The 26,481-nt window shown below is 39.6% G+C and overlaps 1 protein-coding gene across 12 annotated transcripts in view; it reads left to right on the top strand.

Moving 5' to 3' along the window:
* The window catches only part of ANK3 (ankyrin 3), a 325,335-nt gene that overhangs the window by 108,802 nt on the left and 190,052 nt on the right, over nucleotides 1-26,481 (top strand). For 7 of the 12 annotated variants that reach the window (XM_076010011.1, XM_076010010.1, XM_076010009.1 and 4 more), the window contains exons 5-8: nucleotides 7,216-7,314; nucleotides 12,533-12,718; nucleotides 13,386-13,409; nucleotides 14,593-14,691. In XM_076010011.1, coding sequence (XP_075866126.1) covers nucleotides 7,216-7,314; nucleotides 12,533-12,718; nucleotides 13,386-13,409; nucleotides 14,593-14,691 — 408 coding nt within the window. The remainder of the gene's footprint in view (nucleotides 1-7,215; nucleotides 7,315-12,532; nucleotides 12,719-13,385; nucleotides 13,410-14,592; nucleotides 14,692-26,481) is intronic. The other 5 variants (XM_076010014.1, XM_076010013.1, XM_012762792.3 and 2 more) reach the window with 1 other exon arrangement.

Raw genomic sequence — 26,481 nt, 5'->3', positions numbered from 1 at the left:
ATGATGCTAGCTCAGGTCCAGACTCAGTATTTAACCTACAAAGGAAATAGGGATAACTAAGAAAATGCTCTTAGAATTTCAGAATGTATCAGTGGTCTAGTTCAAAAAGGAAAGAAACTGCTTAATTCCTCTTTGCTAGTAACTAAAGTATCTTTGTTGCTCTCTGAAACAGATTTGTAAAAAAAAAAAAGGCAGAAAAAACTTTAAAAATCCTCAAGTTTTAGAATTTCCAGATTTCTTTTTAATGACTATCGGTCCTCCTCTGAATCCCACACAGTCTTGCTTAAAGTTCTAAGAAGAACATCATTAGATTATCATATGATAGACTTTGAGTCTAAAAGAATTAACTTCACTTTATTGATTGAAATACATAGGTCCTCATTATTCCAGTATTCACTATTTGAGTCCCCACAGACACAAGTTATACAGGAAAGCAAACATCATCACAACACAAAAATATCCACTAAGGACATGACCACTTTTAAAACTGGTTCCCACTCAAAACATTTCTTCCAGTTGAATGCTGACATCTACACTGATTCTTCAGTGTCTCCCCCAGGATGCTGGATATTAAACAAATTGATTACGGAACAAAACTGCAAGTTTTGCCAAAGACACAGGATTTTGTGAAGCAGGGAAAGTGCTTCACATCACACACGTTCTTGACTAATGCTTAGAGCAGCCATAGTTTTAAGACCTGCTCTGTAATATTTGGGAGAAGCTGCAGTCGAAATAAAATCCTAACCAATTTTAATGTCGATTTATACACATTCCACACTTATGAGGCAGTGAGGGAGAAGAACTTAGGCTGTGAAATTCCCTCGTACTTGCAGTTGTGCTTGGAATTCCCACCGCACATTACACAGCAAAGCATTTGACCCTTCGTCTGGACACCTGCCTTCATGTGCTTTCTGAACGGCATTGTTCTGTGGATAGAATAAATAATGACATGACGGTGCAACAGCATCGAGTTTCCATGATAATTCCTGGCAGCAGCTCTGCAATAGGAACTTTTACAAAAAACAATAAGCATTGATGCCTTGAAATAAGATTAAACTCCATTTGGGCAGCAGCATATAAAACATCACAGGAATATTAATATTCCAGAAAGACAGCATCTCTAGCTCAGTGAAATTTTAACCTATAGGCAATGGTTAATAGTCAACGAGAAATAGTGTAAAGACAGCCCCTTACTCTCCTTGAATATAAAAATTCTCCTTATCTTAAAAACGACATTGAGCAAGGCAAGTTCTGATCTTGTAAATTGAGGCTCTACAAACTAGGAATTTGTAGATTTTATATAAACTAATTTTTCCCACTGCCTTGATCTTAGGTCTTAACAAGTTAGTTAACTTTTTTTTTTTTTTTTTTTTTTTTGAGACAGAGTCTCACTTTGTTGCCCAGGCTAGAGTGAGTGCCGTGGCATCAGTCTAGCTCACAGCAACCTCAAACTCCTGGGCTCAAGCAATCCTGCTGCCTCAGCCTCCCGAGTAGCTGGGACTACAGGCATGTGCCACCATGCCCGGCTAATTTTTTTTTTTTTCTATATTAGTTGGCCAATTAATTTCTTTCTATTTATAGTAGAGACGGGGTCTCGCTCTTGCTCAAGCTGGTCTCGAACTCCTGACCTCGAGCAATCCACCCGCCTCGGCCTCCCGGAGAGCTAGGATTACAGGCTTGAGCCACCGCGCCGGCCTACTTTTTTTTTTTTTAATAGTGACAGGGTTCTCGCTCGTGCTCAGGCTAGTCTCGAGCTCCTGGCCTCAAGCAGTCCTCCTGTCTTAGCATCCCAAAGTGCTAGGATTACAGGTGTGAGCCATTGCACCCAGCCCTTTTTTATATTATTCAATATTCCAGTAGTCATTTAGTCCTTCCCTGAGAAAGAAATTGGATGACAAATTGTGATTATAAAGAATTCTACTATTAAGTCCTTAATGCTTTGTACCAAATACAGCACCTGTGATTAACAAGATTTGCTATTGAAAAACCTCAAGCTGCTGAGTCAAATGGCATCCCTCACTCTACTCTCCTTCTTTGTCTTTATTCTATAAAATAAAGCACCAACTCTGTTTATAAAGAATCAAAGTCTGTCCCAGATAGTATTTAACTATCAGAGTATTCTAAATGAACAGATTTTCGTAGTGGTGCTAACAAAGGCAAGAGCCTTTAGGTAAACCAGTACCTCCTTGATCTTCCCATATACCCTGATATTCCTTATGGTAGAAAAAGTCAGATACTGACAAAATCAGACAGGTGGGTATGGTTCAGATAGAGCCTCTTTGATCTGTGACGTTATATCATACCTCTAATCTAACTGACTTTCACAAAAATTAGCATCATATATGAATCAATGCAAATCTTTCACCATGGAAGAATAGTGCTTTATGATATACAGAGGTTGGCCGTAAGAAACTAGAATGAATAGGAAAATTTCATGGAGGAAATATGTAAGCACTTATTTAAATGAAATCGCAGGACGATTTATTATTTTATTTTGGTGGGTATTAGGCAGCATGCCTCAGTACTATATACAAAATTATAAGTCTGCGGATTTGCATGCTTATAATAGCACCACTCTAAACATTCAGAGCAGAAGGTACTGAAGATGCTGGATAAAATCAGACTTCAAATAGCACACTCGCTCCGTCTTAAGCTGCTCTGCCTTTTGAGAATTTAATCTGTTGTTGCTACAGAAAAGAAAATGTAAATTGGGCATCCATATATTCCTTTTTAGGCAGCTTTATTTTGGAGATTTTCTAAGTTAGGAAATTAATATGAAAATAATGGTATATTTTTTTTCTCTTAAGAGAAGAAAAATATTCTTTTTGAAATCTGACCATTCTCCCAATTCAGGTGCCTTTTCACAGAAAATCATTACAGCTGTAGGTTGTCCCATGACAACACATTACATTTCTGGTGCCTCAACCTCTTTGAGCTAGGGAGTGATGGTAATATTTCTATTTCACTCTTTCCAAAGAATATTTCTGATTTTCTCCCTATAATCATAACTAAATACTATGTATGTGTTTTCATGCCTTGTTGATCATTTCTTGATAGATAAAAATTTGCTTAATTTGTGTTATTTGATTATAGGAGCAGAAATGTGAGCACAAAAGGGAATGTATTAGAGTTAGATGAGGAGCACAAAGACTAGAAGGCTAAAGAAGCTTTCAGAAAGCTTTGGAAAGCAGATGGTTGGGGTAGGGAGTGGGAGAACCTAGCTAGCCAGAAGCCAGAGAGCAAGATTGCCCTTGGATTTGGTTCCTACAGGTCAATCAGGGCTGGGGAGAGGGAATCGTGCAGAGAACAGAGTTGAGGATAGAGGGTAGACCTGCAAGAGCAAATGGAAGATCTCCCGCACGTGTCTACCCTGTAATCAACCAAGGGCAGGCTGATTTGTCTCACAGTCCAACCAAGACAAGTCCTACTGATATAATGGGGAAGCGGTAATTCTCCAAAACAAAATGGGGGTGACATTGTCCAATGAAAGGGAAATAGATATGGGTTCTGGTTGACCAAAACTAAAGCAAAATAAAATAAACACCCACGCACCCCAAATGACCACTATAAAATTGGAATTTCCATCATGAAGACCTCACCAAAAAAATTTTATCAGTACGGGCAACAGAAACAACATAATACCATTCAGGGTCAATATTGCATGATTCTGTTTATATGGGGTATCCAGAGTAGGCAAAACCATAGAGACAGAAAGTAGATAAGTGGTTGCTAAGGGCAAATGGCGAGTGACTGCTAACAAATGTGGGGTTTCTTTTGGGGATGATGAAAATGTTCTAGAAATAGATAGTGGGGATGTTTGCCTGATTTTATGAATATACTAAAAACCACTGAATTATACATTTTTAAAGGGTGAGTTTTATGATATGTGAATTAGTAAGCAATATCAGTAAATAAATATTTTAAAAATCAAAAAATGAACAAAAATATGACCATTCAGAAAATGACTAGTTTTCTGGTAATAACCATAGGATGGCAAGCACTCAGAAAGAAGGGCAGGCTGGGCACAGTGGCTCATGCTTTTAATCCCAGCACTTTGGGAGGCCAGGAGTTCGAGACCAGCCTGAGCAATGTAGCGAGACCCTTATCTCTACAAAAAATAAAAAAATTAGCCAAGCATGGCAGCACATGCCTGTAGTCCCAGCTACTTGGGAAGTTGAGGTGGGAGGATTGCTTGAGCCCGTGACTTCTAGGTATCAGTGAGCTATTATGATGCCATTGTACTCCAGCCTGAGTGATAGAGCAAGACCCAATCTCTTTAAAAAAAAAGAAGAAGAAGAAAGAAAAAGAAGAAAAAACCATGTTGAAAACAATTAATCATAGGGCTGTGTCTTGCTGTAACTCTTGTCTACACAATATTTCTAAGTCATTCAAATTCTGCGCCTTTCAGTTTCTGCCATTGTAAAAAAGGGCAGCATGTGGAAGGATTTAAAAGTTGTGCTTCTGGCCAGCAGTGGCTCAGGCCTGCAATCCTAGCACTTTGGGAAGCCGAGGAGGGAGGATCACTTGAGCTTACGAGTTCAAGACCAGCCTACCAAGAATGAGATCCCATCTCTACAAAAAATAGAAAAATTAGCCAGGCACAGTAGCATGCACCTGTAGTTCCATCTACTTGGGAGCCTGAGGCAGGAGGATCACTTGAGCCCAGCCGAGTGAGGTTGCAATGAGCTACGATGATGCACTGCACTCTATTCCAAGGCAATAGAGCAAGACCCTTCCTCAAAATTAAAAATAAATAAAAGGTATGCTTCTTAAGAATAAATCTCTAGAAACTCCAGGTCTATAAAAGAAAGCATCACCTTAAAAATCAGTGCCTGACTTTGGGCTTTCTTCATGGATCCTGAAATGCCTGGTTCTTCGAGACAACTTTGAGAACAACGGACATTCACTGGGCTAGAAGCCAGATGTGTGGGTAGACCAATGTTTCTTAGGCAGTCTTGGACCACGGCAGGCCTCTACCTGAAGTTGACAACCAGCTGGCATAACTTATCTAGTTGATATTTATGTCTGAGAGAACAACATCCATTTTGGAATTTTTCCTTAAAAACTTTACTCCTAAAATCCGAATCTGCCCTCTGGAAATTTTGGTTTTCAGACACTATAATTCATGAGGAAATGTACTCAGTAGTTCATTTAGCTGTAAGAAAACTCCACACTGGTTTTCACCTTTCTTTTCTTTTTTCTTTTCTTTCTTTCTTTTTTTATTGTTATTTTTGTTTTGTTGCTTAAAGGATATTTAAATCAACCAGGGATTTAATAATCTTTCATTTTGGTCAACTAAGAAAATGAGAAAATAGTGAAAAGATGAGGGTAATCCTAAACTACCTTTCCAGTTTCCCTCATAGTTCAGGGAAGAGTGACAAAGATGAAAGACACTCAGATGCATACACACACACACACACACACACACACACACCACAATGTGTTGCAATTATTCCATGCTTCATATTTAAATGTTGATATAAACTCTCAATAGAACAGAGTAACATTGGGCTCCAGAGGTATTACCAGGTAGACAAAAGGAAGCGGCTTGAATGGGCTGTCACATTCCACTGCCTCTAATTTTGTGCTTCTAATCTTGAGCTTGGCAACCAGATAACCTAACCTGTTTCAATTGTGTACAAAATAGAGTAAGTAGAATAAAGGAACTTTCATATAAGCGCATAGCTGTGGTGGATTGGTTATAGGGCATCAATTTTATCTGCTCAGGGATCTTATTTTAACTGACTTTCTAATTCTCAGCTATAAACCAAAAAAGTGAGGTCACCAGAGGCTGAACTTATGGATAAGTAAGGTATTCATATAGTAGTTGATAATTATAATAATGGATCTAAACCTTTTGAATCACACAATTTGAATAATAGGTAACATTTTCATGTGGAATATATTTACTTTTATTCTTTGAAATTATATGATATGTACAATAAAATTCCAGAACATTCAGTTAAATAGAAACTGCAATCTGAAAAATGTATTCATAGGCAGGCATGCTGGCTCATGCCTATAATCCTGGCACTTTGGGAAGCCTAGATGGGAGGATCGCTGAGGCCTGGAGTTCAAGACCAGCTTGAGCAACCACCCCCATCTCTACAAAAAATAGAAAAATTAGTTGGGCATGGTAACATGTGTCTGTAGTTCCAGCAACCTGGGGGGCTGAGGCAGGAGCATCAGTTGAGCCCAGAAGTTTGAAGTTGCAGTGAGCTATGATGATGCCAACTGCACTCTAACCCAGCCAACAAAGTACCACCCTATCTGAAAAAAAGAAATGTATTCAAAGAGAATGTATTATAGCCTGAGAAATGTTTTGATGCTTATATCTTACAATATAATTTTTAAATATTACAGTATTTCATAGGTGTGAAATACATTTTTCTAGAGAACAAACACACATATGTGACATTTTTAATAAGAAACTTAAAATGTAATGTGCACATTAATTTGCTTGGATCCAAGTTCTTTGGCAGTGTAAATACATTTCAGATAAGCATATACACACAAACATACTAAATGTGTGTATATATGTGTATGTATGAATATATGTATATATATTCTGGATATAAAAATGCTATGCTTTTGCAAAAAATGTAAGGGAAGGAAACCTACACAAAAGAGGCCACGAATTGGATTGAGTCTTACTATTTTGCAAATTGGTGTTCTTTTCTTTGCTCTAAGTGACAGCACCCACGGTAAGTTTGAAGCTATTTGATTATTAATATAAATTCCCTTCCAAGTTGGAACTACTTCAGATGCTTACTTTTATGTGAAAATATCACATAATTATTTAAAATAGATAATTGACACTTGGGAGCTACAATGACCAAATATGTTTTTCTTCATATCCTTATAGCATCTAGTAAAATCTTTACTCATGGCAGGCTCTCAATAAGTGGCTGATGACTAAGTGAATGTAATTATTTATCCAAAGTATATAAATTGCTTTGAATTATACATAGACTATTAACTCTGAACTGTTAACTATGATCTACACTCAAATTATGAAGTGTAATTATAAATTATACTTAAATTATAAATTTTGCTTGAACTATGGTGTTTAGGTTTTCTAATCAATATGAATATGTAAAAGCATTATTAAAGTTATTATATGTGAGCATTTTTTAGAGCATATACCATCAGTACCATGGAAAAATAGATCGGTTCTAGGAAGCTGCAGACAAACATTTATTTCTTATTTTGCAGAATGGTTTCACACCATTGTATATGGCAGCCCAGGAAAACCACCTGGAAGTTGTCAAGTTTCTTCTTGACAATGGTGCAAGCCAGAGCCTAGCCACAGAGGTAAGACACTTTGGTTTTTTCGGTATGTAACTTCACATATTTATAGGGTGTTTTGAGATCATGGAGTTGAATATTGGTACCGCTAATATTTCAGTTGCAGTTGTATATTAATGTGTGGGTTCATAAGTTTTTGTGAAATACATTGGAAATTCTATTTTTAATCTGTAATAATTTTTCATTGCATGGATCCCCTTTCTGCTCCCAAATGCCTGGTTCTACCCTATAATTGAGCTATTATTTATAATATTTAACATGTTTGCTTGAGAATACTTTTTTGTCCCTTATAATTTTACCTCAAAGGCAACCTATGTTTTGAAATATTTTTTCAGTAAACATTAGTTTTAAATTTGTTTATTCCAAATTTAAGTTAGCCTAATTATACTGATTGAATTTGTGTATTTTTAAAGTTAACTAATTAGATCTAATATATACTTCTAAACAAAACGACTATACATTTTTAAGTATTAAATAGAAGTGGTATTTGAAAAGAAGATTTGCCATCTTGAGTAGAATTATTATTTAAAAATAGAAATCTAAGTCATTGATACTATCTTGGGTAATGTAGTTTATTAAACTAATTTGGATGGAAGGTTATGATCACTTAAGTATGTAACTAGAAATCTATACTTAATAATAAAGGACCAATATTTAGGCGTACTTTGTTTTTAACACAACAGTGAATTAGAGCAGATGCAAGATTATCCCTGTCTAAAACCACTACTCTTACTTGCATACTGATGTGTTTCCTGTCTGGCACAGGAGAGATGGCAATAGAGTCTTCCCATTTAACCTCACCCAGCTTTTGAGATTATGCCTTCTGGGAAAGCCACTAGATAAATGAAGAGACAGCTCACACAAAAACAAATACAGATGATCATAAATATATGAAAATATTCTCACTCTCATGCATAGTCAAAGAAATATGAATTTATTAGTCAGATAAAAGATGAGACCTAATTTTTAGATTAAAAACAATGTTACAAATATTTGCTGGGAAGAGGAAACCGGAACTTTCCTACAATATTGGTGAAATTGACAATTGGTTGCCACATTTTTGCAGAACATTTGGCAGTAACTATCAAAAATGAACATTTATATGCCTTTTTACTTAGAAATTCCACTTCTAAGAATTTATATTATGGAAATATTAGATATATAAAAAATATGTTTTAGAAGTTTATTTGCATTAGGCTTCAAAAATAGTATATAAGAATGTTTGTCAGCATAATAGCAATTTTTAAAAACTGAAAAGAATCTAAATAGGCACCAATAAGAACCTATTTAGTAAATGCTGGTATACAATAGCATACTATTCAGCACTGGTGAAAATGAGACGAGATTCTATGTACTGATATAGGAAAATGTCCATAGTATATTGTTATTAATGATTTGCTCTGAAAATTAGGAGGGACCCTTACTTTTCACTTTATGCCCATCAGTACTATTGGGGATTTCTGTCATGAGAATGTACTATTTTTATAATAATATTCTTAAAGCTAGTTTAAAAATAACTAATGACATTAAAAGAACAAACACTTAGCCAGGTATGGTGGCTTGCACCTGTAGTGCCAGCTACTCAGGAGGCTAAGGCAGGATGATCACCTGAGCCCAGGAGTTGGAGGTTGTAGGACATTAATGATCACGCCTGTGAATAGCCACCGCACTCCAGCCTGGACAACATAGCGAGACCCCATCTCTAATAAGAAAAAGAATAAATTTTTATTAGATGTAGAGCCATGATTCTCTTCATGCTCAGGGGTAGCCAGTCTGAGCACAGTGCCTCATACTCAGGCTGTGCCCTGGGGTGCTGGGAGAATGGGGATAGGGGTGAATTGTTAGTTAAGAGAAAATCCATTTCTGTTTCTTTCTGTTTCGGATGGGAATAATCAAGTAATATAAATATCCTAATGAAAGTGATTCTACAGCTTTCTTTGTCTGTGAAAGTCAAGTAGTAAGTACTCTTTACACTGTGATGTAAAGATCACTAAGTATCTCTCCTTTAGAAGCAAACATAACCCCAGTTTGCTAGTAGGTTAGAATTACCTTGTAAATGAATCATGAATAACTCAGAGTGGTCTAGTACTTTTTTTTTTAACTTTTCAAAGTCCAGAAAGTACTATAACTAACTCAAAGAAAAATAGAATGTGAGATCTTCAAATCATTAATTGTCTGTTGCCAAAGGACATATATAAAAAAGTTTTCACACCTTTGTGTTAATTTTATGTTCTCATTTCTGTAGTTTAAGTGGAAAAAACAATAAATGTTCAAGAAATAAGAGTTTATTCATATGACATTCTAACTACAGTATTGCTCTCTCATTAGCAATGTTGCTGTCATTTATACAGAAGTCTGTATTTACAGAACAGAGAGTAGGGAGTAAACAAAGGATTCTTTAAATAGTTTTTAATAAAAATTTTAGTTTACTAACTGATGTGATCTTGCCAGATTCTTTCAAATGTATTCTTTTCAGGAAGCCTGGCACACTGTTCATCTCTTGTATATAGGCAGCAAGTCTTTGGCATGATTGTGGTTTGCAAAACTCGTTTTTCTATTACAATGTACTACACATCTTTTCCATATATTGGCTTCCTTTTGCTAATTAAGATACTGAAGCATGAGGTAAATTTGCTCATTTATTCTACAAGTAATTATTAAGCACCTATCATGTGTCAGACATTCTACAAGGCAGTGAAAGTATTTCCTTGAGCCACTGGGGCATGGACCCTTTTTTCAAGTAGCTTCCATCACATTTCCTTTCTGCTCTTATTTTTCTCTCAAGACAACTGCACAAAGCAAACCAAACCATTTAAACTTGGTTTTGAAACAAAGTCTGGAACCGCTAATTTTAGCTATTAACACCTTAGAGCTGGTAGCTTTGTGTCTTTAATTGGCTTATGAAAGAAACACATATTCTCGTCAGTGCTAATCGACTCAGTTGCAGTTTATTTTCTGGCGCAAAGTAGTTTCCTTTATGTGTAGGTCCTGTGAATTTAAAAATTCACATCAGCAGAAATGTGGTCATTTTGTTTTGATTCGGAACAAAAGTGGGCTGTCATTTTTACCCATTAGGTTTTGTTCAGGTTTTTAAAGTGAGATGCAAAACTAACTGTTAAGGTGCAATTTTCCTTTTACCACTCGCTCCTTTAAGCAATGCGTTTGTCTTTTTTTGCAGAAGTAATAAATTGTATAAATGAGAAAGTACAATAAGAAGCAAAAAGAAAAAGTTCTCTGTCAATTTTCCCTGGAGATAATGTTTTATTCATCTAGATTGTTTGCACAGGGTCACAATATGCATACATATTTATTTTTATGAAAATGAGATCATATGTTTACCCCGTTATGTAGACTACTTTTCTTATAACAGTATAGTCTAAACTTTGTCTTTAAGTGTAAACCTGTGGTATCATTTAGGTGGCATTTTGGTTGTATCCAGCCTTTGCCTGTTTGTTATCATACTTAAGTCTTCAGAGACTGTCTTTCTGGTTACTTTGGTGACATTATTCTTTTTCTGTTGCCTTGGGTAGTAAAGTTGAAAGAAGCAGATGGCATTTAAGTCAGATTTTGAAGCATAGAAGGTAGATAGGATTCGTATCCATAGAGAGAGGAGGAGGGCATTTCAGGATGGGGGAAATAGCATGGGTAGGAATTAGTCCGCACATTCATAATTAGTAAGGAGAACTGGCAGAAAGGATTTATATGGGAAGAGACCACACAGCATTGTCCCTTAGGTGCTTCGGGTCAATATTCCACACATCCTTGACTATAAGTGTGCTGATTTGAATCCTGTCAAATAAATTATAGGAGCCCTTACCTATTTTCCAGCAAGAGAAAGAATGATGAAAGGGATGTTTGAGGAAGGTGTCAATATGTACCTACGTGCATATGTACACCTGTGTGTCTGGCAAATGCCCTTCTATTGGAGCAGTCCTCTATTTGTACCACTGGGACTGCAGAAATAAAATACCATGACTGAAATAAAATAATATGTAACTCACTTGTCAGTTCTCTAGTAAAAATAATTTTTAAATGTCCTTTTTGAATGTATAATAATGAAAGCATTAAAGAATTACAATTTGGGAGCCAGTCTTAGGATTTTCTACCTTTTGCTATTCATGCTACAGTCAGCAACACAAAATCATCTCAAATTAATTAACCACAGTGAAATCTGTAGCTGTGTCCTCTTTATTAAGTCCCAGGATAACTCAAAATGTACCTGTGCACACTTATGTCTGAATTTATTCTAAAGTCATATTTTTAATCAAACTCCTAGAAACAGCGGGTAGCATGGTGGTTGCCATAGGCTGCAGGGTGAGGTTGATGGGCAGATGTTGACCAAGAGGTACAAAGTCTTAGGAGGAATGGGGGGTCTTTTGAGAGTTGTTGCACCATACGGTGAATACAGTTAGTGATAGTGTATAATACATTTCAAAACTGCTGAGAGAATCAACTTCTAATGTACTCACCACAAAAAATAAGTATTTGAAGTGATGGATGTGTCAACTAGCTTGATTTAATCATCCCACATTGTGTTCATAAATCATAACATCACTTTGTACCCTGTAAATATTTACAACTAGAATTTGTTAATTTACAATACAATTTTAAAAGAAAAAAATAACCAGAATAAATAAATAAAGTGACGCTTTGCATGAGCCCTGTGTCATCTTTCCCTCATTGGTCAGAGAAGCCAAGAGTCTTTCATATAGACCAGGAATGGCTATAGTTCATTAATTCACATATGCTGATTTAGCACCAAATATTAGTATATGATAGGCAACCCAGTATAGTAATGAACCTGACAGGCATATACCCTAGCTTTACCATATCAGTCGAAATTTGTACATCTTATTTAAATGAGCTCCTTTGAAATTCTTGCCTGGATTTAACCTGAGATTATTTTATGTGTGTTGAAATTTTGGCGTCTTTTTATTTTCTACGTAGTCCTTTTGTATAGTTTCAAACTTTTCCCAATTAATGTATATTGAAAAAGCATTACCCATAAACTTATTACAAATTTCTTACTGTTTTTTTTTTTTTTGCCTTGGTTATATACATATTTTGAAAATGTCTTTTCACATATATGTCCACCTGAATATGTCGTTAGCTTTGATAACCCAAAACAAAAATTGATACTTGGTCACTTGGTCTTATTTGTTAATTTAATGGAAAAAGAATCTATCCATTGGGGCCAACCTTGATTCCCTCCGTTTATTTGCAGGATGGCTTCACACCGTTAGCAGTAGCTTTGCAGCAAGGCCACGACCAGGTCGTTTCACTCCTGCTAGAGAATGACACCAAAGGAAAAGTGCGTCTCCCAGCCCTTCATATCGCTGCCCGAAAAGACGACACGAAGGCCGCCGCCCTGCTGCTGCAGAATGACAACAACGCGGACGTGGAATCAAAGGTGAGGCACCTTGGACACAGGCTCAGCACGCAGCTCTCTGTGCCAGGCACACGCCTTTAAGAACGCCTGGTCTCCCTCTTGGCAAGCTTACCACGCCAAACACTTAACCTTCATTGCAAAGAGTAAAAACGTGAGTCCAAGCCAGCCAAGGAAGGCATATACCCTCCCTTCACCTGAGAAGCCAGGGGCGAATGGGGATGCTGCCCTGCGCCTGCTAAAAGGGAGGCCACCTCAGAAGAAATCGATTTGTACGCACCAGATCTTTTCCTTCCTCTGAATCTGGGTTTCAGAATGTATTTAACACTTCCGCTCAAACATCCGGGTGAAAAATCGCAAAATGCTAGATAAACCTCTAGCTGCTAAGATGACAGGGAAGGCACAGAGTGTAGGTCAGCTGGGGAAGCGAGCCAGAGGTGGGAGAGCTGCAGCCCCAAATTCCCATCGTTTTGTAGTACTTGAAAATCTCTGTGGCGGACGAGTGGCATCTGGACTGGGCCATTGTGCAGCCTGCCATTCAGTCTAGCTTTCTTTCTGTGCCTTTTGTGCTTCTATCTGAGCTTCCATCCTCATTACTTAGCTGTCTTGAGCTTTCTGCAATCCATATCACCAAATAGCGAACTAACCGTTCATTTTTTCCTCCTCTTTGCTTCCAAATGTGTTAACCTAGATGGTGGTGAATAGAACAACAGAGGTATATATATATATGCATATATGTATAATCTATATCTGCATCATCTTCCCATTACTTAGTGCTGCTGCCTCATGGTTTTCCCTTCTTTGCATTGCCTTCTGTAGGCTAGATACCTGCTTTATACCCCTGACTTCCCCCTGCCCCCCGCCCCCCAAAGGAGCATGTGCCAGAGAATATAGTAGTTTGATTACCAGGGCTTTCTGCAGCTGAACCTGGTGTTGGAAAGGAAGAATGAGGAATGCTTGTAACTTAAGGGTGTTGCAATAGAGTTGTATGAGATGAAGAGTTTGGACGCTTTAGATGCTTATCAGCTATACCTAAAGCTGCAGACAACCCTGTCATTCTACTCATCGAGGACTGATTCTTTAGGGTTCTGCATGACACTTACCCTCCATGGTGTCAGCAAAAGGAAAGGTACTTCAGAATGGTGCCAATGTGACCCACCCTTCCACGACAGTCAGATAGCTAGCATGGCTAAGAAGCTTGCTACCAAATTAGAAATGCATCCAGTTCCTATAAGGTCTCAGTCCTTGGGGACTAAGTGAATCGCTGCATGTTTTAGTATTTTTTTTAAGGAAGTAAAATGACCTTGATATAAATAATCCAGAAAAATGTGTTATTGAATAGGCATTTGCTAACACAGAAGAGACCAACTTATGGATTCTTTATAGAACACAATTGTCCATTATGCAAAACCAACTTTATGGTAGTACCTCTTCCCCAAAAACTTGCCTTTGTTATTAAAATTGGCATTTATTGTTGGTTAATTGGAATATTCTATATTGAATGTATAAACTAATTGAATTTTGAGTTTTACTGTACAATTCTAACATCACTAATAAAACAGTGGTACTAATCAAGCTATGAGCCATAAAGATCTTTCCCCCATCATCTTTATTTTAACTTTTTGACATGTTGGCTTCTATATAGTTCTGTTACTGGATTACTAAAACTACTCAATCTCTACTCTTAGTTCCTCCCTGTTCTATTCCTCTACCTATACGTTTGGGGTTTTTGAGCAACCCTGTGAGCAATTGGCACTGATGGAAACCTAGTACAGAATGGAATGTAGACCTCAGCATATTTTGCTTCCTCATTTTTATTTGGGCAGGGTTCTGATAGTCACCTGTGAGACAGGGGCCCAGCGGGAATCAAGTGAATGTCTGCTGTGTTTTCTTTACAGAGTGGCTTCACTCCGCTGCACATAGCTGCTCACTATGGAAACATCAATGTGGCCACGTTGCTGCTAAACCGAGCGGCTGCTGTGGACTTCACTGCAAGGGTAAGAGGACGGCAACGTGTGGTGCCTTTTAAGCATTTGGGACAATTGCTAACTCTCCCCTCCCAATGTGTGGAAGAGATTGGGAGAGATGACCTCTGAGAGTTCTTCCAGTCCATTGAAGTTATGATTTTCTACTTATCCTCCTGCATCTTCTTTGTTTTTACATAGGAGTGCCTGCTTCCTAGCAGGAAAAGTAAACCAAGATTAGGGGTGCTCATGTATAAATTGCATATATAAAGGTGTGATTCAAATGACCATGACTGGGAACTACAAACGGTTCCCCAAGTTGAAATTTCTGAAACTGTTAGAAATTGGTCAAATGGTTGCTAGTGATCTGGAGATCGGGGTCTTGACCTTGTGGTGGAATGTGCTAGAATATCAAAATGAGGTCCAAACTTTAGAAGGAAATTAAATAATAGAGACCATCTTTTGCTTTTGTCTTCTGTCCCCTACCAACATTCACATAAGTAACGAGATTCTGTAACCCGAGTAAGCTCAGATTCAATGGAGAAAGGAATTACAACGTCGTGTGTATCACTGCACAGCTACTTGGACATCCGGAGTAATACTGCTCTGAATGTAAAAACGGGTCCAGTGTGAGGCTTGGTCATCAGAAACATCAAAAGTAGAAATGAAGTTGGAGACAATGAAGTTGAATAGTGGCTGAAAGTCTGGACTCTGAATTCTGACTCCTTAGGTTCAAATTGTGGCTTTCACTTTTCTGCATCTATCAGTTTTCTCATTTCTAAGATGAACTAATATGAATTATGAGATTAAATAATAAATCATCATGCTAAAATAATATCACCTGTCTCTCACTGAGTCACTGTGAGCATTAAAAGAGACACTGTCTGTAAACCACTTAGCACAGTGCCTGACATAGCAGTAGCAGCTCTGTTATTTTGAATATAACATTTGAAATATTATTTTTCCTAAAACCTCGCTCATTAGAAGAGAAATAGGGCTAGATCAGATAGGGAGATAGTGTGTCATACCAGCACTAGCAGTACTATAGTTGCAGCGGCAGTAAAAGTAGTATTATTTTTCAAGTAGTTACTGACTGAGAGATGCCGGGCTATGCATTGTATCTCATTTATTCTAATATGAGGAAAAGTGTTGTTTATCCCTGTTTTACAGAAGAGGAAAACTGAGGCTTAGAGGTAAGAAGTAGCTGCTGCAGGATCACAGAGCTGGCAGGTTGGAAGAGGCTGGACTCCAGCCCCAAAGCTCTTACCCACTACAGTATTCTGTCTCCCTTTGAGGCAACTTAAAAGGGTTTATTTTTCTTTTCCTCTTGTAATTCATTAGTTTTATAAAAATGATAAAAGCCCAGACTGTACCAATATAAAGACTATTTCCTACCCTGTTGGCATCAGATCGCTGAAAGCCAGTATCGGTTTCAGTGACTCAAGAGTGCCAGTGAGTTTGTTTCGCGCTAGAGCTGTGTTCTTACTGCATTAACTACGTCCTTGACGTGGCAGATCCAAGGCCCGGTTTGACGTTTTGAAGGGCAATGATAAGCACTTCTTTAAGTCAAGTATAAACAGGGCATGTCCGTGTTGAAACTGAAGTTCATTTCGAAATGAGTTCTTTTGGTTTTACTTCTCTAATTCACAGTGTAATAAAAACCTCATTAAATCATATCTTCTAATGAGGACATTGGGAAAATTCATGTCAGGGTGAAGTTTGAAGTTTGTCTTTGTGCCATTGTTCAGAAATTTCCTGATGCTGCTGAAAATAAGAAGATTGGGGAAATGTTTAAGCAGTTTAAGAGGACAAACTACAGTAATTTCAGTAATTTCAATGAATGTTAGAACATCCATTTACATTAAAACCATGTGGTAATTACAAAGATGCTTATTTATGTGGTAATTACAAAGATGCTTATTTATTGATTAAAAAACAATGGAGCCCTCAGACCCACGTTGTTAACCTTGCTCAGTTACCATTTGTGAATTAAAATAATCACATTGTGCTTTTTTGTTTAAAAGATGTTCAAATTCAGACTCTTCACTGATTTAGAAAAGCATTTTCCCCAGTCATTGCTAATTAATGAGGCCTACTAGCATTCCTGAGCTGAAGGCTGTGGCAGAATTTGATTTCACTTTATAGAAAGCTGTGCTGTTGCTTCTTCTTTAACTAGCTCTGCTTCTCTCTGCAGTTGGTGATGGATGACTTGCTTTAGAGTGTCTGAGAAGGAGTCTTCCTAAAGAGCTTAAGCCAAGGCAACCGCTACTTGCCTGAGACAATCCATTTTAGGTTCCAAATCTCTAGTAATTTCATTGCATAATGATCGAACATCTCTATTTTTGTACTACAGAGTAGTCCCTTCCTCCCCAACCTCAGTGGGGTCTTCTAGCTCATAGTTCTCTCAGGAAGATAGCAGAAGTAGCAGGTGAAAGTAAGAGGCCTCTCTGAAAACAGATGGGATCAAATTTTATCTGGTCAGAACAGTAAAGCAAAGATCATTAAGCCTCATTTGCTAAGAATTGGCTGCAGATTGTAACCATCAATCACGTGCTTTAGAACCAGGGTTGGATAGAGGTATGGATGAGATGTTTAGAGGTAGATTAAAAAACAGCAGCAGCAACCTTTGTCTTAGGGGGCTGTGATTTTTGTTTTCTGGCTATGCCTAAGTACAGTAGAGAGCTAAAGATTTAGATCAACAGAGAAAGGCAGATATTAGTCTAGCAGTTCTTTGTAGCACTGTGGGCTGAGGACATGACCCAGAGAGTGGTTACCTGCTAGCAAAGAGAGTTAGGGAATAGGAACAAGGACAACGTTTCTGGAAGCATTTCCTGCACACTGTAAGATGTTCATATCCAAAGCAAATAAAGGGCAGAAGCAAATCCATGTGACTAGAGGGAGTACACAATAGAACAGATTGCTTTCTATGTTTCTTTGTAGTGCTAGCTAATTCCCACTGCAGTAAAGCAGATCGCAGCCAGTGGTGAATGTGCGTACTCCGGAGTAGTGATTCTGGTAACCGATTTATAGCATACTTACCCATTTTATTAACACCTTTCCTTAGATTTTTATTATGATGTCAATTTTGAACTTCTGCATTATAATTTTGCTACGTAGAAGCGAGACATCCTGTGTGGCATCTTCAATATTTCCTTTTGGATTATCCTTGGAAATCTGTTCAGGCTCATGGGTCCGCTGCAGGGAGTTAATGCCGCAGCCGCTGAATGCTGCAATGCCGCGTCAGCATCCTTCCTTCTTTAAATCGAGTCTGCCGAGATGGCCCTGACACCGTCTGAATTTATGCATGACCCTTGCTCTCTCGGAAAATCATTCTGGCTCTCTTGGGAAAGAGAATGTAACTCAAACACACCAGAGCCACTCCTGATTATCATTCCAGTAAGGAGCATTTATGCCCCAGAGTGACAAAAGGCCAAATTATATTATGTAGATGCCTGCAGAGTTCCTTTTGTTGATTGAAGAAGGTAGATTAACACTTTGCTGGCTGAGTTTTTCCAGCAAATCTAATGGACCACCTAACCTAATCTTCATTTTTACCGTTGACCTTTCTCTCGTAAGTTATTATTCAACTTGCCATTTTGAGAAAATAATTGAATAAAGCATCCTTTTATTAGTCTTGCTACTTAGCACTTTTCGGGTTGATCTCTGAAAGGATTAGGGATTTATGTGTTTGAGTTCTAGACCTCGTTTGTTTCCAGAAGGATTTCAGGTGGTTGACAGATTAAAATATACGAAGACGTATAAGGGTAAAACCAAAAAAGTAAATGTTACCAGGCAGCAGGAATGAGCCAATGAACACAATTGGAGAATAAACTTTAGGCATTAAAAGCTTTGATATGTGTAGGGGAAAGGGAAGCATGGATTATATGGCTTTCATTTTTTACAAAGGAAATCTTACAATTGTCTGTAGAGGCAATTTTTTTTAGTGAAATAATGACTCAAACATGGTTTTTATTATATAAATCCTTCTATTAAGAACAGTGAGTTACCTATTACCAGTATCTTTAATTATAACACTTCACAAGGCTCAATTCCACCGCTCCATACTGTCTATGGAGCTGAATGCTGAATCTCCATGTGTAAAAGCACCTTGCCCAAGGAACCTGAGAGCCTGGGCCCAGGTACGTAGGTGCATGATGTTCTGATTGTGTAGGACAGAACTCAGTGTCTATGTCACAGATCAATGGCTACTTGACATGTCTGTTGGACTGCCTTTCTCAAATAACAGATGATTGAAAAACAAGGTTTTGATGGATGCTGAACACATTCAGAACTCAAGTCACATGAAAAGTTGCTTATTTAAGATATTTTAATTTGGGGATAAAATGAGAACAGTATTTTTAGATACTAAAATTCCTAAACCTGTTGGTAGAAAAATAAAAGTGTAAGATTTACATTCTGCCCAAACAGGAGACCAACATGGTTCAACGTATGCATGAGTGAAATAGTGTCTATGGATAAGCGTAACCTAGAGACTCGTTTTCTAAATTTAATTCATTTAGCAATATTTACAGAGTGTCTACTATGAGCTGGATCTGAAGATTCAGACTTGAGTAACATTCTTCATTAGTATTTATTACTAATACTAGAGTACTTAGTACTCTGTTAGTCCTTATTCTGCTCATTTGTTCAGGCACCAAGGTGCTAAACCATAAAACAGAGTCTCTCTCTTAATTCCTCAAAGCATGACTAAACCTAGGCTATAATGCTGAACAGGACTTTTCTAAAGACTTATGGATTTAGGAAGGGTGTTCAGAGCAGAAAGGCAAAGTTGAAGGATAGGTCCTGAACAACAATGTCCCCAGAGTCCATGGGATATGACCCCTTCCTCAGGTGGCTTCCCCAAGTCCCCAGAAGCCACTATGTTGCAGAATTTATTTTACTTCCCACCAGTGGGAACCCCCTTTTACCATGTTTCTCCTAGCCAGGATCCATGCCTCTTAACCGCCTCTGAACCCGGGTGAGGAAGGAAAACTCTGTTTTCTCAATACCTAGGCGATCTTAATTTAATAGACACTAACTTGTAGGTATGAATTTAAATTAAATAAAATTTGAAATTCATTTCTTCCTTCTCAAGAGCATTTCAAGTACTCAATAGCTCCACGTGGCTAGCGGCTGCTGTGTTAGATGGCGCAGATACATACCATGTCCACCATTACAGAAAGTTCTTTGGAACAGAGTAGTGTTACCAATGGTCATGGGCCATCCTTTCCCTTCAATGTCATGATTATCTGAAAATGTAACTTTACCCCCAAGGAAGGTGCTTGCTCCCCACCCTCGTCTGTGAGCCTCACAGCCTGTACTCCCACTCTCACATTAGGCCTAGAATATCATTTTGTTTCTACGGTGTTGTCTGTTTTGCACACTCTGTTTGCTGTCTAGGCCCCTTGAAGGCTGAGATGCCCCCTCCACCCTCTGTCTCCAGGCTTCCCCCTGGCTCCTAGCTGCTCCTGTGAGCCTGGCTCTGTGCTAATGACATCCCCTTCCAGTGGATGACTTGTTTGTTTTTGCTGCCTGACAGCCCTTTATCTGCCTTTTATGAAATGGCGTCTTTGCCAGACTAACGCAGCCACTGGAATGTTCAGCTGCGTTCCGTTCAGCCAGAGGACTATGGAACGCTATGTGAAAACATCCACAACTCTCTGCCTATTATAAAATAAGTGTTAAGTAAATGTCCCGTCGCCTCCTTTCCTTCCCAGGTGAAATTTATAGTAATAATGACTTCTTAAAAAGTTATCGTTTATTATCCACCACCTTTATTGGGCATTTTACATTATCTCAATCCTAGGAGGGCTGAAGTAGAAATGCAACAACACTTATTTATAGCTCCTACCCACATCCTATTCTTTACCTCGCTTGCAAGACTGTGAATTCCTCAAGGACAGACTTCTGTTGTCTTACACATCTTGGAATCCCTGGAGTATGGCCCGGTCAGTCCCTGGCACTGGGAGGTATTCAGTATATATTTATTGAATTCAAGAGTGAATGAACAAGTCACTTCTAGGCCTCCTCGTCCACTAGTCCTGAGCACCCAGCACCTACCTAAACCTGCTTTCCTCTCCCTACCCTATCAAAACTCCTGTTATTTCAGCTTGAACCTCACCTGGTGTTAGGAGCTGCCTCCCAAACTGAGATCAGCTGCATTAAGGCAAATGGAAAAATCCATAGACTTCTAATGGAATTTTAGGCCAGTGTACCAAACCCAAGTGCTGAATGTCAGACACAGAGAGGCAAGTGTATCTGGGCAGCAAGGAGACTTGTTATTCAGCCCTGCAGATGACCTTGGAAGACTAGCCTAGAACAAAGGATTTGTCACCAAGAGCTACTACTGCCAAGCCTTGTTCAATTAAGGGTATATTAAGCAGAGCCCTGGGCTGTGAAGGCTCAACCAAAGCGCCCACCAGAGGGTGCTAGAAAGGACTGCAAGGCCGGGCGCTGTGGCTCACGCCTGTAATCCTAGCTCTTGGGAGGCCAAGGCGGGCGGATTGCTCAAGGTCAGGAGTTCAAAACCAGCCTGAGCAAGAGCGAGACCCCGTCTCTACTATAAATAGAAAGAAATCAATTGGCCAACTGATATATATTAGCCGGGCATGGTGGCGCATGCCTGTAGTCCCAGCTACTCGGGAGGCTGAGGCAGAAGGATCACTCGAGCCCAGGAGTTTGAGGTTGCTGTGAGCTAGGCTGACGCCACGGCACTCACTCTAGCCTGGACAACAAAGTGAGACTCTGTCTCCAAAAAAAAAAAAAAAAAAAAAAGAAAAAAAAAGAAAGGACTGCAGCTGCTGGAACACAACTCCAGTGAGAGTGAGACTTTTACAATGCTTTTATAAGGGTACAGGGCTTCCAGAGATGCTGGCTTGTGTAGTAGAGCCTTTGCAAATATATTTTTATAATACAGTTGGCCCTTCATATCCTTAGGTTCCTCATCTGTGGATTCACCATGAATTAAAAATATTCAGGAAAAAAAAACAATAAAAATAATAGCACTAGAAAATAATACAAATAAAAAGTACAATATAACAACTATTTATATAGCATTTACATTGTATTGAGTATTATAAGTAACCTTGAGATGATTTAAAATGTGCAGGTGGGTGTGCTTAGGTTACGTGCAAACACTATTTTATAAAAGGGACTTGAGCATCCACAAATTTCGGTATCTCCAGGGGTGTTGGAACCAATCCCCATGGACACCATGGGACAACTGCGTATTTTCCCCTCGTTATATAATTCATGCTTTAAATTAAATGCGATAACTCAAAAGAAAGAAAATAAAAACCACTCATAGCAGTCCTGTTCTATTTTTGAGTGTTTATCCTTACAGAGTCCGAACACACACAAACACTTTTCTTTTTGTTAAAATGTATTTTTTTTTAAATAGGCTTATGTCCTAGTATAGGCTCAACAACGTTAAAGACAAAGAGTTTTTTAAATGGGTTATATAAACGTCCTGAATGAAAATGGGAATTTGAGAGCATTAGCAGAGGAATGTGCGTTATGAGAAAGTAGCCCTGTGGCTACTGCCTTCACCATATTCTCGTTGCCATGGTGATATTAACGTCTGGGGAGAAAGGAAACCAGGAAGTTTTTGTAAGGGAGGCAGAGCGGAGGAGGGTGCGTGTTTATATAGATTTGCTCTGATAAGCCTGCCGTGCAATCTCATTCCTGCCTTTTCCAGTTAATTTCCTGAATGCCACATCAAAGGAGAATCTCCTGTATATATATTTTTTAAAGAAATATTTTTATCTGGAATCCATTTGTGCATTTGAAGTTCATTGGCATCTCACCATGAGGTATGGGATCTATGTTGTCCCCCACCTGAAGAGGTGAAGTTTCTATGTGCAGCAGCATGGAGCGAGGAGAGGACTCCTCCTGGACCCCTGGGCTCTCCTCCTGGCTGTGTCATTGGTCACTGATGGGGCCCAGGGCAAGTCCCTTGTCACCCGGCCTGCAGTTTTCTTAACAGCCAAATGAGAGAGATGTCAGAAAAGCAACCCCAGGCCCCTCCTCTCTGCCCTGCCACCTGGTCTGGCCTTGAGGGAGGGAGGCAGCCTTTGGTTTCCCTTTCCCTTCCACAGCAGAAGGGGCGTGTAGGGCAGCGGTGAAGGCAATCTGCAGCCAGACTGCTGGAGTCCCACGCGGGCCCTGTGGCTTTCCCTCGTGCTCTTGGACAAGTTATTTGTCCTTCAGCTTCATCATCTGTAAAATGGGTCCAATAATAGGAGCTCATGCGTAACGTGACAACTGAATGAAATAATCCCCCTTTGCACTCGCTTGCTTTTTTCTCGATTCCTACTTGGGATTTAATTTTTTAAATACTCCAGATTTTACAAAGCACGGCAGTAGAATAAAAAACTGGAGTTTCTTTTCATACAAACCTATTTATTTGGACTTTTTTTATATTTCAAATTATTGATACATTCGAAGAGCAATTTTAATCTCTATAATTTTTGCAAACCGTGTCGAGTCACACTCGAAATTCAAGTGCAAAGGGTTAAAGTGCTTAGCACAGCACTTGAGCCACAGCACACAAGCAAGGGCTCTAGACGTGGTGGTGGTGGTGGTCACCACTTTTATCCAGGAGGGGACCCACTCATTGCAAGGCACCTTCTCCATAAAACGTGGCACAGGTCAAGCAGGTAGCATCACAGCAGCTCTCTAGAGCATTTCTGGGGCTAGTCAGAAATGCAAAAAAAAAAAAAAAAAAAAGAAAAGAAAGAAATGCAGCTCCCAGAATGCTTGAGTTCTGTTACTTGCAGTGCAGTTCGCCAGCATGAGGTCAACCTTTAAGAAACTATTAATATGACATCGTTAGAGACAGTACGAACTCCAGTTAAAAAAAATCATACAAATTGGAAGGCACAGCTTTCTCTTTCTTTCGCTTTTCCTCCTTGAATACGTGCCCTGCCTCTTGCAGTGCTGTTCTAGCGCTGTTGCTCTGAGAACATTTTTAAATGACCCAAATAAATCCCATTTTGGAATTCTGTGAAATAAAGTTCTATTAAGATAGGAGTTGGCACAGCTTGCTTTACTCATTTGCACTTTAAAAGAGAATTATTCATTAGCTGTAGAATTTCCGTTCCTTCCATTGAGTGCAAATAGCAGCAAAGGGGCTGCTGAGCCCCAGACTGGTCCTCTACTGAACATTCTTTCCCATTGTCCACACTCGCTGTCATCAGAGGGTGCATTTGGATCAGCTCAGATGAATCCTGGTGCCCTCCTTAGGCACCGCTGTTCTTCCATGGCAGTGCAAAAACATTGCTCTTCTTCCTCTGCTGGTTTGAAGAACATATAGGCAGGGCAAAGGGCACCTAGAGGGAAGACATTAGGGCTTAGAGAACCAAATGGCTGCAGAGGGCTAAGCCCGTGTGGACACAGGCATGATCATTTACCATCTTTCTCCCAAAATGAAGCAGGAGTTTCCCAAAAAACAAGTTCAAGTGGGAGATCAGCATGGACTAGAATACTTGGGATGGAGGGCGGGGAATTGAGAAGCTGGGCTGTGATAGTTGATTTTTTTGGCAGTAAAATCAACTTTATTTGGCCAATGTGTCCAATTCCACATAGAATTCCAATTCCAAATGGAAACCAAAGCCCAGGTGCAAGGAAAAGTGAGGCTGGGGACGAGTGGCAAGTGCAGCCTGGGGAGAGGGTCCGTGAATGCCCAGCTGGGCTGTGGGCACCGGCTTTGGTCCTGCAGGCAAAAGGGAGGCCTTGCAGGTCTTTGCATGGAGAAGTCCCACTGCAGCAGTAGTGTTTGAGATCATCAGGACACATGTGAAAGGGAATGAGGAGGCTGGGCTTGAGCTGTGGCAGGCTCCAATCACATGGGGCCAGAGCTGAGAGGAGGGACATACCAGACTATGGTATAATGCTCTTCTTCTTGGAGACAATCTCTCCAGAGTCCTACCAGAGCCACTGGTTCTCGTTGGGGGAAGGGGGAGCATCACTCTCCTTAGATGACCTGGAAATGTATAGAGGCATTTTGGTTGTCATGGTGATGGCTGGCATGCATGTGATGGGCAAGGGCTAGGATGGCTCAATCTCCTTCAGTGCATGGGACAGTCTCATGCCAATCACCATGACCCAACCAAATGTAGCGATGCCCCCACTGAGTGGAGCATCTCTTCACAGCCAAGAGGTGGCATGGTGTGATGTCCCAGGATGGGGAGGAAGGGCCCAGAAGTTCACGCTTGGTCTGGGATTGTGCCCGAAGGGCCTGGAACATCTGCAGGTGAGACGCCTCTGCACACAGGTGGTCAGGAAACCCTGACACTCTGCTCAGAGCTTACCAGTGAGCCTTTAAGATATGAGGTGGAAAAAAATTCACACAAAATTCAAACTAATTTAGGGAATAGCTTTCATTTATTACCGGGTACCAGGTACTATAGCGGTCACTCTGTGAGGTATGGCTATGATGTCCATTTTACACCAGGGAGCAAGAAGTTAAATAAGTTGTACAAAGCCACACATGTCTAAAATGGAGAAGCTTGGGTTAAGGCACAGTAATGTCAGACAAAGCAATAAAAAACAATAAAGTCAAATGAACCACACTCAGACTGTGTGGCCTGTGACATTCTAAGTTCAGAGGCAGGCAATGTGTAGTTGGACTTAGGACTTATCCAGAGTCATTGCAAGAAAACCAGAGCTGACAGCAACCTCTCTGTGTCTTGACAAGGAGTGCAGCCCCCCTGAAATTGAAAATTACAAATAAATTTTCTAATTGTTTCTAAGTCAGGACCTCTCAGCCAATTTTTCCCAGTTTTTCTCAGCCAGTTTTTCCCTCAGATTCAGACTCATTAAGTCTACAGTGGGGACTTGCAATTTGTGTTTTGAGCAAGTTCCTCAGGTGATTTTTCTGATCAGGCAAGATTAGAAAATATTGACCAAGGCCATGTTGTGAAAATCTTTCTCTGCAGAAATTGCCCAAAGGTGAGTCATGGAAGTCTTAAAAAAAATCATTTGCTCATAACAGTTATTTTTGTGTTGATAACCCCTTAATAAATATTCCTTCGAAGTTACATTATATTGTTCAGTTTACATAATACATTTATGTACAGTACATCATTTGAAATTCACAAGAGTAGACAGTTTTACAGATGACTAAGTGGAAGTTCTGAGAAGTTATTTGGCTCTGATCCTACTGAGAGTGAAGTGGCAGAACAGGGATTTGAACCCAGACCTTCTAAAACATTTTTGCACGCCTCAGCGCGTGACGTCAGGGCTGGTGGGTGACACTGGGCTGGCGGGAGAGACAGCACTGTGGTTTTGTTGTTGTTGTTGTTTTTGAGACAGCGTCTCATTTTGTTGCCCAGGCTACAGTGAGTGCTGTGGCATCAGCCTAGCTCACAGCAACCTCAATTTCCTGGGCTCAAGCAATCCTGCTGCCTCAGCTTCCCGAGTAGCTGGGACTACAGGCATGTGCCACCATGCCTGGCTAATTTTTTCTATATATATTAGTTGGCCAATTAATTTCTTTCTATTTATAGTGGAGACAGGGGTCTCGCTCTTGCTCAGGCTGGTTTCGAACTCCTGACCTTGAGCAATCCACCTGTCTCGGCCTCCCAGAGTGCTAGGATTACAAGCGTGAGCCACCGCGTCCGGCCAGTACTGTGTTCAGTGAGGCTGAACTCCCTGTGGCCTCAGTGCTCTGAGGCTGAGGCTGAGGATGGTGTATTAGCCGCTACCGATAGCTGGGTCCCTGGCAGAGCGAACGTAAGGACATTGTGCCAGTCCCTAGGACAAGCACACTGCACACGCAAAAGGCAATTGGCACTGGCTTGATTTTGTTATTTCCCATTCATC

This window comes from Microcebus murinus, chromosome 14 (assembly GCF_040939455.1).
Source record: "Microcebus murinus isolate Inina chromosome 14, M.murinus_Inina_mat1.0, whole genome shotgun sequence".
NCBI classification, from domain to species: Eukaryota; Metazoa; Chordata; class Mammalia; order Primates; family Cheirogaleidae; genus Microcebus; species Microcebus murinus.
The sequence above is the reverse complement of the archived record's forward strand: the minus strand, read 5'-3'. Positions and strand labels throughout refer to the sequence as shown.